Source organism: Schistocerca gregaria, chromosome 3 (genome assembly GCF_023897955.1).
Source record: "Schistocerca gregaria isolate iqSchGreg1 chromosome 3, iqSchGreg1.2, whole genome shotgun sequence".
Taxonomy (NCBI): Eukaryota; Metazoa; Arthropoda; class Insecta; order Orthoptera; family Acrididae; genus Schistocerca; species Schistocerca gregaria.
In genome coordinates this window covers 59,801,859-59,817,134 of record NC_064922.1, presented here as the reverse complement: position 1 = coordinate 59,817,134, position 15,276 = coordinate 59,801,859, and the positions used below count along the sequence as shown (strand labels likewise).

General features: G+C 27.0%; 1 protein-coding gene, 1 long non-coding RNA gene and 1 pseudogene across 2 annotated transcripts in view; 1 reads left to right on the top strand and 2 right to left on the bottom strand.

The window, feature by feature from the left end:
* LOC126355112 (uncharacterized) overlaps positions 1-15,276 on the bottom strand; it is a 165,988-nt gene that overhangs the window by 27,856 nt on the left and 122,856 nt on the right. The gene's annotated exons all lie outside the window — the stretch shown is intronic.
* Positions 2,299-3,678, top strand: LOC126355097 (NADH-ubiquinone oxidoreductase chain 5-like; annotated as a pseudogene).
* The window catches only part of LOC126355104 (NADH-ubiquinone oxidoreductase chain 5-like), a 111,605-nt gene continuing 108,047 nt past the window's right edge, over positions 11,719-15,276 (bottom strand). The window contains exon 2 of the mRNA XM_050005297.1: positions 11,719-12,477. Coding sequence (XP_049861254.1) covers positions 12,299-12,477 — 179 coding nt within the window. The 3' untranslated portion in view covers positions 11,719-12,298. The remainder of the gene's footprint in view (positions 12,478-15,276) is intronic.

Here is a 15,276-nt window from a genome sequence, read left to right as displayed (position 1 = left end):
AAAATAAAATATATGATAATCAATATCTTTCTATTATTGTTCCTGTTATTAATCCAACTAGGAAGGTTTGAAGGATAATAAAAAGCATTATTGATATTGGGTGTCTTAATTTAGTAAAATTAATATTTATTACATTTGATAATGATATAATTATTATTTTGATCATTTCAGGGGTTAGTTTATTTAAAATACCGGTTTTGGGGACCGATGATGGAAGCTTTTCCACCTCTGAAGTTTTAAAAGTGGGGGCTGGACTTATTTCCGGTTTACAAGACCGGCGTTTTTTTTAAACTATTAAAACTAATGTTTATATTCTCTATTTTTACTTCTTTATTGATTTATTTTGCTGGTGTTTATGTTTTTTCTTCTAAACCTAAACATTTATTAATGGTTCTTTTGAGATTAGAATATATTGTTCTTTCTTTATTTATGTTAGTTATTGTTTTTCTTATTGAGTTTGATTATGATTATTTTTTTCCTGTTATTTTTTTAGTTTTTTCTGTTTGTGAGGGTGCTTTAGGTCTTTCTATTTTAGTTTCAATAATTCGTTCTCATGGTAATGATTTTTTTAATTCTTTTGGTTTATCTTTATGTTAAAGTATTTATTTATAACTATTTTTTTGATCCCTCTTTGTTTATTAAATAATTGTTGATGGTTGGTTCATTCTTTAATGTTTCTGTCGGGTTTTGTTTATATAATTTGTGTTTATTCATATGCTGATTTGAATATAATTAGATATTATTTTGGTATTGATTATTTTTCTTTTAGTTTAATTTTACTTAGTTTTTGGATTTGTTCTTTAATAATCACTGCTAGAGGTTCAGTTTATTTAAGTTCATATCATTCTAATTTTTTTGTTTTTATGGTTTTGATTATAATAATTATGCTTTATTGTTCATTTGCTAGATTAAGTCTTCTTTCTTTTTATATTTTTTTTTTGAGGCTAGATTAGTTCCTACTTTACTTTTAATTTTGGGTTGGGGTTATCAACCTGAGCGTTTGCAGGCTGGTGTTTATTTAATTTTTTATACTTTGGTTGCTAGATTACCTTTATTATTAGTTTTATTTAAGGTTTATGATTTTTCTAATACTTTATATTTTCCTTTATTGGTTGATTTTGGTTCTTATTATATTATGTTTTATGTATTTATAATTTTGGCTTTTTTAGTTAAGATACCTATGTTTTTGGTTCATTTATGACTTCCTAAGGCTCATGTAGAGGCCCCTATTTCAGGTAGAATAATTCTTGCTGGTGTTTTATTAAAGTTAGGTGGTTATGGTATTTTTCGTGTTATAAAGGTTATTTCTTATTTGGGTTTAAAGTTTAATTATTTTTGATTGTCTTTAGGTTTATCTGGGGGTGTTATTGTAGGATTTATTTGTTTTCGTCAGGTTGATTTAAAGTCTTTAATTGCATATTCTTCTGTTGCTCATATAAGAATGGTTATTGGTGGATTGATGACTATGAATTGATGAGGTTGTGTAGGTTCTCTTTCTCTAATGGTTGGTCATGGTTTATGTTCTTCTGGTTTATTTTGTTTATCTAATATTATTTATGAACGTTTAGGTAGACGAAGATTATTAATTAACAAGGGTATAATTAATTTGATGCCAAGAATGGCTTTATGATGATTTCTTTTAAGATCATCAAATATGGCTGCTCCTCCTTCTTTAAATTTGGTAGGTGAAATTAGATTATTAAATAGAATTATATCTTGATCTTCTTTTAGATTCTTTGCTTTGATTTTTTTATCTTTTTTTAGAGCTGTTTATACTTTGTATATATATTCTTATTCTCAGCATGGGAATTATTATTCTGGTGTTTATACTTGTTCTCTTGGTTATTTTCGTGAATATCATCTTTCACTTTTACATTGATTGCCTTTAAATATTCTCTGTTTAAAGGGTGAATATTTCTTTGTTTAGTTTGCTTAAGTATTTTAATTAAAAATATTGTTTTGTGGAATCAATGATATGAAGTTTTTCATCTTAGGCCGTGAATTTATTTTCTATTTGTTCTTTGAGTTTTTTTTCTTTGTTTATTTCGAGAACTATAATTTTTATTTTAGGTATTTATTATTTAATAATTGATTATAGAGTTTTTGTTGAGTGAGAGCTTTTCAATTTAAATGGTTCTATAGTTGTTATAACTTTAATTTTGGATTGAATATCTCTTATTTTTATATCTTTTGTTATATATATTTCTTCTTTGGTTATTTATTATAGAGAGGATTATATATCTGGTGAAAAGAATATAAATCGTTTTATTATTATTGTTTTAATATTTATTCTTTCTATAGGTTTTTTAATTATTAGTCCTAATTTAATTGGAATTTTATTAGGTTGAGATGGTTTAGGTTTAGTTTCTTATTGTTTAGTTATTTATTATCAAAATGTAAAATCTTATAGTGCTGGTATATTAACTGCACTTTCTAATCGTATTGGTGATGTTGCTATTTTAATTTCTATTGCATGAATGTTAAATTTTGGTGGTTGAAATTATATTTATTATTATGATTTTATTTCTAATTCTTTTGAAATAAAGCTCATTACTATATTAATTGTTTTAGCAGCTATAACTAAGAGAGCTCAGATTCCTTTCTCTTCATGACTTCCTGCTGCTATAGCAGCTCCTACTCCTGTTTCTGCTATAGTTCATTCTTCTACTCTTGTTACTGCTGGTGTTTATTTATTAATTCGTTTTAGACCAATATTGGATACTTATAATTGTGGTTGATTTTTACTTTTAATTGGTTGTATAACTATATTTATGGCTGGATTGGGCGCTAATTTTGAGTTTGATTTAAAGAGGATTATTGCTCTTTCTACTTTAAGACAACTTGGTTTAATAATAAGAATTTTGGCTATAGGTTATCCAAAGCTTGCATTTTTTCATTTATTGGCTCATGCTTTATTTAAGGCATTATTATTTATATGTGCAGGTTCAATAATTCATAATTTGAAGGATTCTCAGGATATTCGTTTTATAGGATCAATTGTTAATTTCATACCTTTAACTTCAGTTTGTTTTAATGTTTCTAGTTTATCTTTGTGTGGAATACCTTTTTTAGCGGGATTTTATTCAAAGGATTTAATTCTTGAGATGGTTTGTTTAAGATGAATTAATTGTTTAATTTTTTTTCTTTATTTTTTTTCTACTGGTTTAACTGCTTCTTATTCTTTTCGTTTGTTTTATTATTCAATATCTGGTGATAATAATTTTTATTCTAGATTTTCTTTTGATGATAAGGGTTATTATATTTCATTTGGAATAATTGGTCTATTGTTTGTTGCTGTTTTTGGTGGTAGTCTTTTATCTTGATTAATTTTTCCTATTCCTCATGTGATTGCTTTACCTTATTATTTAAAGTTTTTAACTATTACAGTTGTTATTTTAGGTGCTTATTTAGGTTATCTTATTTCTAATTTTGATTTTTCTCATAATTTATTATCTTTAAGTATACTTTCTTTTGTTAGATTTGCTGGTTCTATATGATTTATACCTTTTCTTTCAACTAAGTTTATTAGATATATTCCTTTAAAAATAGGTTATTATTCATCTAAGTCATTTGATTATGGTTGAGGTGAATTACTTGGTGGTCAAGGTTTATATAGATTATTTATTTATTTAATTGGTTATATTCAAGGTTGATATGATTCTAATTTCAAGATTTATCTTTTAACTTTTATTTTTTGAATATTTATTTTGGTATATATTGTTTTTCGTTTACTTAAATAGCTTATAATTAGAGCGTGACACTGAAGATGTTAAGGAAGTATTTTTACTTTTAAGTATTTATAAATATAGATATATTATTTTTACAGTGAAAATGTAATGTTTTATTTAAACTATATAAATTTTAGAAATGTTAACAGAGTTTAACCGCTAATATAAAAAGTTAGCAGCTTTCATATTGGCTTTACATTTCCTTAATTGGAACTATTATAGTTCAATTATATTATTAACAGTAATACGCCTCTTTTTGGCTTAAATTAATAAGAATAAGGGTAGTACATACCAATCTTCCAGGTCGAAACTGACTGCAATATTTCGCTTCTTATTCTATTTAAGGTTGATTGATAATATCAATACTTTTTGAATGCAACCCAAATGTTATATTTAACTACAACCCTTTATTCTGCTCATTGTAATGCTCCTTGGTTTCATTCATGGTATAGTCCTCCTAATAGAACTAGAATAAAAAATATTGTTGATACTGTTCAGATTATAATGTCTGAAGTTTTAAAAATAATTACAATTGGTAGAATTAGTGCAATTTCTACATCAAAAATTAAAAAGATTACTGCGATTAGGAAGAATCGTATTGAGAATGGTATTCGTGCTGATCTTTTTGGATCAAACCCACATTCAAATGGTGATCTTTTTTCTCGATCATTAATTAATTTTTTTGATAGTGTTGTTGCCAGGATTATAACAATTATTGGAATAATAAATCTAATGAAAACTCTTGTTGATAGAATTAGAATTGTTTTTCTTGATTTATATCAAGCTTTCTGATTGGAAGTCAAATGTACTATTTATACTAGAAAAACAATTATCTACCTCATCAATAAATAGAGATATATAAGAATAATCATACTACGTCTACGAAGTGTCAGTATCATGCTGCTGCTTCAAATCCAAAGTGATGTCTTGGTGAAAATTGATTTATTGAGTGTCGAAGTAGACATGTTGATAAAAAGATTGTTCCAATAATTACGTGTAAACCATGGAATCCTGTTGCAACAAAGAATGTTGATCCATAAACTGCATCTGCAATGGTAAAAGGTGCTTCTCAATATTCATATGCTTGAAGTATTGTAAAGTATAGTCCTAATAACACTGTGAAGAATAATCCTTGTAGTGCTTGAGTATGATTAGATTCCATTAAACTATGATGTGCTCATGTTACTGTTACTCCTGATGCTAAAAGAATAGCTGTATTAAGTAATGGAATTTGTATAGGGTTAAAGGGTTGAATTCCTATTGGAGGTCATAGTATTCCTAGTTCAATTGTTGGTGCTAATCTTCTTCTAAAGAATGCTCAAAAAAAAGAAACGAAAATTATACCTCTGATGCAATAAATAAAATTATTCCTCATCGTAATCCAATTGATACAAATCCTGTATGTAATCCTTGATATGTTCCTTCTCGTACTACATCTCGTCATCATTGAATTATAGTTAGTAGGGTAATTCCAAATCCAATTATGAATAAGTTAATATTAAATAGGTGGAATCATTTTGCTAGTCCTGATACTAGGACTATTGCTCCAATTGCTCCTGTTAATGGTCAAGGTCTATAGTCTACTAAGTGGAATGGGTGGTTTGAGTGAGTTGTTAACATAGGTTTAATATACTTCTCTAGAATATAGAGTTCTTAGAATTGAGAAAACATAGGCTTGAATTATTGCTACTGCTGATTCTAGAATTAATAGAAGTATTTGTCCAATAATTAGTAATGAGATTAAGTTTATTGCTATAGATGGTCCTGTGTTTCCTAATAAGGTTAATAATAAGTGTCCTGCAATTATATTTGCTGCCAACCGTACTGCTAATGTACCTGGTCGAATAACATTACTAATTGTTTCAATTAGTACTATAAATGATATTAATGCAGGCGGTGTACCTTGTGGTACAAGGTGTGTAAATATATGATTAGTATGGTTAATTCATCCAAATAATATAAATCTTAGCCATATAGGTAGGGCAATTGCAAATGTTAATGCTAAATGTCTTGTTCTAGTAAAAATATAAGGGAATAAGCCTATGAAATTGTTAAATAATATTATAATAAAAATTGAGATGAAAATGAATGTTGTTCCATTAAATGATTTTGGTCCAAGAAGTGTTTTAAATTCATTATGTAAGGTTAAATTTAGTTTATTTCAGATAATGTTAATTCGTGATGGTGTAAGTCAAAATAGTGATGGGATTAATAATAGTCCTAGAAATGTTCTAGTTCAATTTAATGATAAATTAAAGATGTTAGTTGATGGGTCAAATGTTGAGAAAAGATTTGTTATCATTTTCAATTTAAGTTTTTTATTTCAGTTGTTCCTTTTTCTGCTCTTTTAATAAGGTTAGGTTTAAATGAGAAGAAGTTTATTTGATTAAACAAGATTAATGTAGCTGAAAATATAATGAATAGTGAGAATCATATAAGAGGGGATATTTGAGGGATTTGGATTTAATTTCCCCATCAGAAGTAGTCGTTAATTTACTATTATTTGGTTTAAGAGACCATTACTTACTTTCAGTCATCTGATGAATTTCAAGGTGTACTAATTTTTTTTAGTTACTTTAGATTGACACTCTAATGTTATTTATTTTAACTAACTCCTTAAATTATCTTAGATAATCACTTAATAAATAAATTTACTGAAGTTCTTTCAATTACAATTGGTATAAATCTGTGGTTTGCTCCACAGATTTCTGAGCATTGTCCAAAGAATAATCCAGGTCGATTTATTGTGAATGTTCCTTGATTTAACCGACCTGGCGTTGCATCAATTTTAACCCCTAATGCAGGAACTGCTCATGAGTGTAGAACATCTGATGCTCTTGTTAATACTCGTACTTCTGTATTTATTGGTAGGATTGTTCGGTTATCTACATCTAGTAGTCGGAATCCATCATTTTCTAGGTCTTGTTCTGGTGTTATATAAGTGTCAAATTCTACGTCTATGAAGTCTGAATATTCATATCTTCAATATCATTGTCGTCCAATGGTTTTAATTGTAATTATTGCATCTACTGAATCATCAAGTAATTATAATAGTCGTAATGATGGAAGGGCAATAAAAATTAATGTAATTGCTGGTAAAGCTGTTCAGATTGTTTCAATTAAATGTCCATGAAGTATATTACGGTTAGTATAGGCAATAAATAATATATAACTTAGGGCATAACCTACAATTACTGTAATTAATAATAATACGACCATAGTATGATCATGAAAGAATGATAATTGCTCCATTAATGGTGAAGCTCCATCTTGAAGAGATAAATTTGATCATGTTGCCATTAATAAATATTTTCTAATAAAAGATCAAACCTTTATTTGTAGAGCTTAAATCTACTGCACTAATCTGCCATATTAGAATCTAGAGATTAATGGTAATTCTGAGTAACTATGTTCTGCAGGAGGGTTATTTTGTAGTCATTCTGTTGATCTTCTTATGTTAGCTCTAAATATAATTGCTCGGTTTGTAATCATTCTTTCTCATATAATTACAATGAATATAATGATTCCTACAATAGAAATTGTAGACCCAATTCTTGATACTACGTTTCATGATGTATATGCGTCTGGGTAGTCAGAGTATCGTCGAGGTATTCCTGCTAATCCTAGGAAGTGTTGAGGAAAGAATGTTAAATTTACTCCAATGAATATAATTGTAAATTGGATTTTTAATCATGTATTATTTATAGTTAATCCTGTAAATAGTGGATATCATTGAATGACACCTCCTATAATTGCAAATACTGCTCCTATAGATAATACATAATGAAAGTGGGCTACTACATAATATGTATCATGTAATACAATATCAAGTGATGAATTTGCTAATACTAATCCTGTTAATCCACCAATTGTAAATAGGAAAATAAATCCTAGAGCTCATAATAATGGTGGATTGAACTTGAATTTAGTTCCATATAATGTAGCTAATCATCTAAATACCTTAATTCCTGTAGGTACAGCAATAATTATTGTTGCTGATGTAAAATATGCTCGTGTGTCAACATCCATTCCTACTGTAAATATATGATGTGCTCATACAATAAATCCTATTAGTCCAATTGATAGTATAGCATAAATTATACCTAATGTTCCAAATGATTCAATTTTTCCTCTTTCTTGACATACAATATGTGAAATAATTCCGAACCCCGGTAGAATTAAAATATAAACTTCTGGGTGTCCAAAGAATCAAAATAGATGTTGATATAGAATTGGGTCACCCCCTCCTGCAGGGTCAAAGAATGATGTATTTAAATTTCGATCTGTTAATAATATAGTAATAGCTCCTGCTAAAACTGGAAGTGAAAGAAGGAGAAGTAATGCTGTAATAGCTACAGATCATACAAATAAAGGTGTTTGATCTAAAGTTATACTTTCTGATCGTATATTAATTGCTGTTGTAATGAAATTCACTGCACCAAGAATAGATGATACACCTGCTAAGTGCAGTGAAAAAATAGCTAGATCTACAGATGCACCCCCGTGTGCAATAGCTCCTGCTAGAGGAGGGTAAACTGTTCATCCTGTACCAGCACCATTATCTACTATAGAAGATGTAAGAAGAAGGGTTAGTGAAGGTGGTAGTAATCAAAAACTTATATTATTTATTCGTGGAAATGCTATATCTGGTGCACCAATTATTAGTGGAACAAGTCAATTACCAAATCCACCAATTATAATAGGTATTACTATAAAGAAAATTATTACGAATGCGTGAGCTGTAATAGTAACATTATAAATCTGGTCATCCCCAATTAGAGATCCGGGTTGGCCAAGTTCAGCACGAATAAGTATTCTTATTGATGTTCCTACTATTCCTGCTCATGCTCCAAATATGAAGTATAATGTACCAATGTCCTTATGGTTTGTTGAGAATAATCATTTTTGCGGTAAGATGGCTGAATTTTAGGTGGTAGACTGTAAATCTACTTATGAGATGTTTTCTCTCTTATCATATTTAGGTCTTATATTCAATTATGATTCTAGACTGCAATTCTAGAGGTGTAAAATTTTACTAAGGCCTGAAAGATTATTCTTTTAATTATAACTTTGAAGGTTATTAGTTTGATTAACTTAAGTCCATAGTATAATGAAATTAAGGTTGATGTTGAAATCAATCCTATTGTTGAAATTATTACTGTTATAGGAAGAATGATTCTTGATTTTTGGGACTTTATCTTTATAGATCACGAATTTTCTGTGTATGATATAATTAGAGCTGAGAATCTAATACGTATATAGTAGTAGAGTGTAATTGTAGTTAATACAACTATAATAGTTATAATAGTTGTTATATTGTTTTCTATTAATGATTGTATTACAATTCATTTTGGTAAGAATCCAAGGAATGGAGGTAGTCCACCTAAAGATAATAAAGATAAGAATATTATGAATTTAATTTCGGTTTTTATATTTCTGGCTGAATAAATTTGATTTATGAAAAATAAATTTATTTGCTTAAATAATAAAACTATAATTAATCTTAATAGTGAGTAAATAATGAAGTATAGTTCTCAGATGTTTTCTCTGACTGTTAATGATCTAATTATTCAACCTAGATGTCTGATTGATGAATATGCTAAAAGTTGTCGTAAGGATGTTTGATTTAAACCTCCTATTGCCCCAATAATAATTCTTAAGATAATAATTGTTCAAATAAAAGTTCTTAATTGAATACAATAAGATAAGACCATTATTGGGGCAATTTTTTGTCATGTTATTAATGTTAAACAATTATTTCATCTTGATGGTCCTATAACTTCTGGAAATCAGAAATGGAAAGGTGCAGCTCCAATCTTTAATAATAGTCTAGATCTAATTATTATTGATGGGATAAATTCTGTTTCCCATCCCATGGGATATTTTATTTGAATCAGCAAAATTGAAAATAATATTATTGTCGATGCTATTGCTTGGACAATAAAATATTTAATTGATGATTCATTTATTATTATATTTTTATTTCTTGTTAGGAGCGGAATAAATGAAAGTAAGTTGATCTCAAGTCCTATTCAAACCCCAAATCAGGAATTTGATGAAATGGACAGGATCGTTCCTATCATTAATGTTGTTAGGAAGAGAAGTTTTGTAGAGTTGTTGGTCATTAAAAAGGAGAGGATTGATACCTCTATAAATGGGGTATGAACCCATTAGCTTGTTTAGCTTACCTTTTTACATTAAGGTGTATGATGCACGTTAGTTTTTGATACTAAAGGTGGTAGTTTAATTCCATCTTATGTAATTTTAATGAAGGTAATTTTATTTACTTTATTTACCCTATCAAGGTAACCCTTTAATCAGGCACTTCATTTATTTAATATATAAATCGAAAGTTTTTTTTGAAATTCTTTTATGTATTATTTTGTTTAATTAGGATTAATTTATCCTGCTCATTTTATTTTTATATATATATATATATATAATAAATAATTTATATTAATATATTACATTTAATTGAAATTAAAGTATTATAAGTTCATCTTACCATTATCAATTGATTATTTTAATGCAATTATTTACCTAGGATTATAGCTACTTATGTTTTTAGCTTAAAATAGGTTATTATAATATAATATATATAATAATATGTAATTTAATATTTAATATTATTATTATTGGATATAATTAATAAAATTATTAATTTAAATATAAAATATTATAATTAATATAATTATTTATATCCAATAGGAATTCAACCCTTTAACCCTATACAAATTCCATTACTTAATACAGCTATTCTTTTAGCATCAGGAGTAACAGTAACATGAGCACATCATAGTTTAATGGAATCTAATCATACTCAAGCACTACAAGGATTATTCTTCACAGTGTTATTAGGACTATACTTTACAATACTTCAAGCATATGAATATTGAGAAGCACCTTTTACCATTGCAGATGCAGTTTATGGATCAACATTCTTTGTTGCAACAGGATTCCATGGTTTACACGTAATTATTGGAACAATCTTTTTATCAACATGTCTACTTCGACACTCAATAAATCAATTTTCACCAAGACATCACTTTGGATTTGAAGCAGCAGCATGATACTGACACTTCGTAGACGTAGTATGATTATTCTTATATATCTCTATTTATTGATGAGGTAGATAATTGTTTTTCTAGTATAAATAGTACATTTGACTTCCAATCAGAAAGCTTGATATAAATCAGGAAAAACAATTCTAATTCTATCAACAAGAGTTTTCATTATATTTATTATTCCAATAATTGTTATAATCCTGGCAACAACACTATCAAAAAAATTAATTAATGATCGAGAAAAAAGATCACCATTTGAATGTGGGTTTGATCCAAAAAGATCAGCACGAATACCATTCTCAATACGATTCTTCCTAATCGCAGTAATCTTTTTAATTTTTGATGTAGAAATTGCACTAATTCTACCAATTGTAATTATTTTTAAAACTTCAGACATTATAATCTGAACAGTATCAACAATATTTTTTATTCTAGTTCTATTAGGAGGACTATACCATGAATGAAACCAAGGAGCATTACAATGAGCAGAATAAAGGGTTGTAGTTAAATATAACATTTGGGTTGCATTCAAAAAGTATTGATATTATCAATCAACCTTAAATAGAATAAGAAGCGAAATATTGCAGTCAGTTTCGACCTGGAAGATTGGTATGTACTACCCTTATTCTTATTAATTGAAGCCAAAAAGAGGCGTATTACTGTTAATAATATAATTGAACTATAATAGTTCCAATTAAGGAAATGTAAAGCCAATATGAAAGCTGCTAACTTTTTATATTAGCGGTTAAACTCCGTTAACATTTCTAAAATTTATATAGTTTAAATATAACATTACATTTTCACTGTAAAAACAATATATCTATATTTATAAATACTTAAAAGTAAAAATACTTCCTTAACATCTTCAGTGTCACGCTCTAATTATAAGCTATTTAAGTAAACGAAATACAATATTACCGAAATAAATATTCAAAAAATAAAAGTTAAAAGATAAATCTTGAAATTAGAATCATATCAACCTTGAATATAACCAATTAAATGAATAAATAATCTATATAAACCTTGACCACCAAGTAATTCACCTCAACCATAATCAAATGACTTAGATGAATAATAACCTATTTTTAAAGGAATATATCTAATAAACTTAGTTGAAAGAAAAGGTATAAATCATATAGAACCAGCAAATCTAACAAAAGAAAGTATACTTAAAGAAAATAAATTATGAGAAAAATCAAAATTAGAAATAAGATAACCTAAATAAGCACCTAAAATAACAACTGTAATAGTTAAAAACTTTAAATAATAAGGTAAAGCAATCACATGAGGAATAGGAAAAATTAATCAAGATAAAAGACTACCACCAAAAACAGCAACAACCAATAGACCAATTATTCCAAATGAAATATAATAACCCTTATCATCAAAAGAAAATCTAGAATAAAAATTATTATCACCAGATATTGAATAATAAAACAAACGAAAAGAATAAGAAGCAGTTAAACCAGTAGAAAAAAAATAAAGAAAAAAAATTAAACAATTAATTCATCTTAAACAAACCATCTCAAGAATTAAATCCTTTGAATAAAATCCCGCTAAAAAAGGTATTCCACACAAAGATAAACTAGAAACATTAAAACAAACTGAAGTTAAAGGTATGAAATTAACTTTTGATCCTATAAAACGAATATCCTGAGAATCCTTCAAATTATGAATTATTGAACCTGCACATATAAATAATAATGCCTTAAATAAAGCATGAGCCAATAAATGAAAAAATAAAAGCTTTGGATAACCTATAGCCAAAATTCTTATTATTAAACCAAGTTGTCTTAAAGTAGAAAGAGCAATAATCTTCTTTAAATCAAACTCAAAATTAGCGCCCAATCCAGCCATAAATATAGTTATACAACCAATTAAAAGTAAAAATCAACCACAATTATAAGTATCCAATATTGGTCTAAAACGAATTAATAAATAAACACCAGCAGTAACAAGAGTAGAAGAATGAACTAAAGCAGAAACAGGAGTAGGAGCTGCTATAGCAGCAGGAAGTCATGAAGAGAAAGGAATCTGAGCTCTCTTAGTTATAGCTGCTAAAACAATTAATATAGTAATGAGCTTTATTTCAAAAGAATTAGAAATAAAATCATAATAATAAATATAATTTCAACCACCAAAATTTAACATTCATGCAATAGAAATTAAAATAGCAACATCACCAATACGATTAGAAAGTGCAGTTAATATACCAGCACTATAAGATTTTACATTTTGATAATAAATAACTAAACAATAAGAAACTAAACCTAAACCATCTCAACCTAATAAAATTCTAATTAAATTAGGACTAATAATTAAAAAACCTATAGAAAGAATAAATATTAAAACAATAATAATAAAACGATTTATATTCTTTTCACCTGATATATAATCCTCTCTATAATAAATAACCAAAGAAGAAATATATATAACAACTAAATTGAAAAGTTCTCACTCAACAAAAACTCTATAATCAATTATTAAATAATAAATACCTAAAATAAAAATTATAGTTCTCGAAATAAACAAAGAAAAAAAACTCAAAGAACAAATAGAAAATAAATTCACGGCCTAAGATGAAAAACTTCATATCATTGATTCCACAAAACAATATTTTTAATTAAAATACTTAAGCAAACTAAACAAAGAAATATTCACCCTTTAAACAGAGAATATTTAAAGGCAATCAATGTAAAAGTAAAAGATGATATTCACGAAAATAAACAAGAGAACAAGTATAAACACCAGAATAATAATTCCCATGCTGAGAATAAGAATATATATACAAAGTATAAACAGCTCTAAAAAAAGATAAAAAAATCAAAGCAAAGAATCTAAAAGAAGATCAAGATATAATTCTATTTAATAATCTAATTTCACCTACCAAATTTAAAGAAGGAGGAGCAGCCATATTTGATGATCTTAAAAGAAATCATCATAAAGCCATTCTTGGCATCAAATTAATTATACCCTTGTTAATTAATAATCTTCGTCTACCTAAACGTTCATAAATAATATTAGATAAACAAAATAAACCAGAAGAACATAAACCATGACCAACCATTAGAGAAAGAGAACCTACACAACCTCATCAATTCATAGTCATCAAGCCACCAATAACCATTCTTATATGAGCAACAGAAGAATATGCAATTAAAGACTTTAAATCAACCTGACGAAAACAAATAAATCTTACAATAACACCCCCAGATAAACCTAAAGACAATCAAAAATAATTAAACTTTAAACCCAAATAAGAAATAACCTTTATAACACGAAAAATACCATAACCACCTAACTTTAATAAAACACCAGCAAGAATTATTCTACCTGAAATAGGGGCCTCTACATGAGCCTTAGGAAGTCATAAATGAACCAAAAACATAGGTATCTTAACTAAAAAAGCCAAAATTATAAATACATAAAACATAAAATAATAAGAACCAAAATCAACCAATAAAGGAAAATATAAAGTATTAGAAAAACCATAAACCTTAAATAAAACTAATAATAAAGGTAATCTAGCAACCAAAGTATAAAAAATTAAATAAACACCAGCCTGCAAACGCTCAGGTTGATAACCCCAACCCAAAATTAAAAGTAAAGTAGGAACTAATCTAGCCTCAAAAAAAATATAAAAAGAAAGAAGACTTAATCTAGCAAATCAACAATAAAGCATAATTATTAAAATCAAAACCATAAAAACAAAAAAATTAGAATGATATGAACTTAAATAAACTGAACCTCTAGCAGTGATTATTAAAGAACAAATCCAAAAACTAAGTAAAATTAAACTAAAAGAAAAATAATCAATACCAAAATAATATCTAATTATATTCAAATCAGCATATGAATAAACACAAATTATAAAAACAAAACCCGACAGAAACATTAAAGAATGAACCAACCATCAACAATTATTTAATAAACAAAGAGGGATCAAAAAAATAGTTATAAATAAATACTTTAACATAAAGATAAACCAAAAGAATTAAAAAAATCATTACCATGAGAACGAATTATTGAAACTAAAATAGAAAGACCTAAAGCACCCTCACAAACAGAAAAAACTAAAAAAATAACAGGAAAAAAATAATCATAATCAAACTCAATAAGAAAAACAATAACTAACATAAATAAAGAAAGAACAATATATTCTAATCTCAAAAGAACCATTAATAAATGTTTACGTTTAGAAGAAAAAACATAAACACCAGCAAAATAAATCAATAAAGAAGTAAAAATAGAGAATATAAACATTAGTTTTAATAGTTTAAAAAAAACGCCGGTCTTGTAAACCGGAAATAAGTCCAGCCCCCACTTTTAAAACTTCAGAGGTGGAAAAGCTTCCATCATCGGTCCCCAAAACCGGTATTTTAAATAAACTAACCCCTGAAATGATCAAAATAATAATTATATCATTATCAAATGTAATAAATATTAATTTTATTAAATTAAGACACCCAATATCAATAATGCTT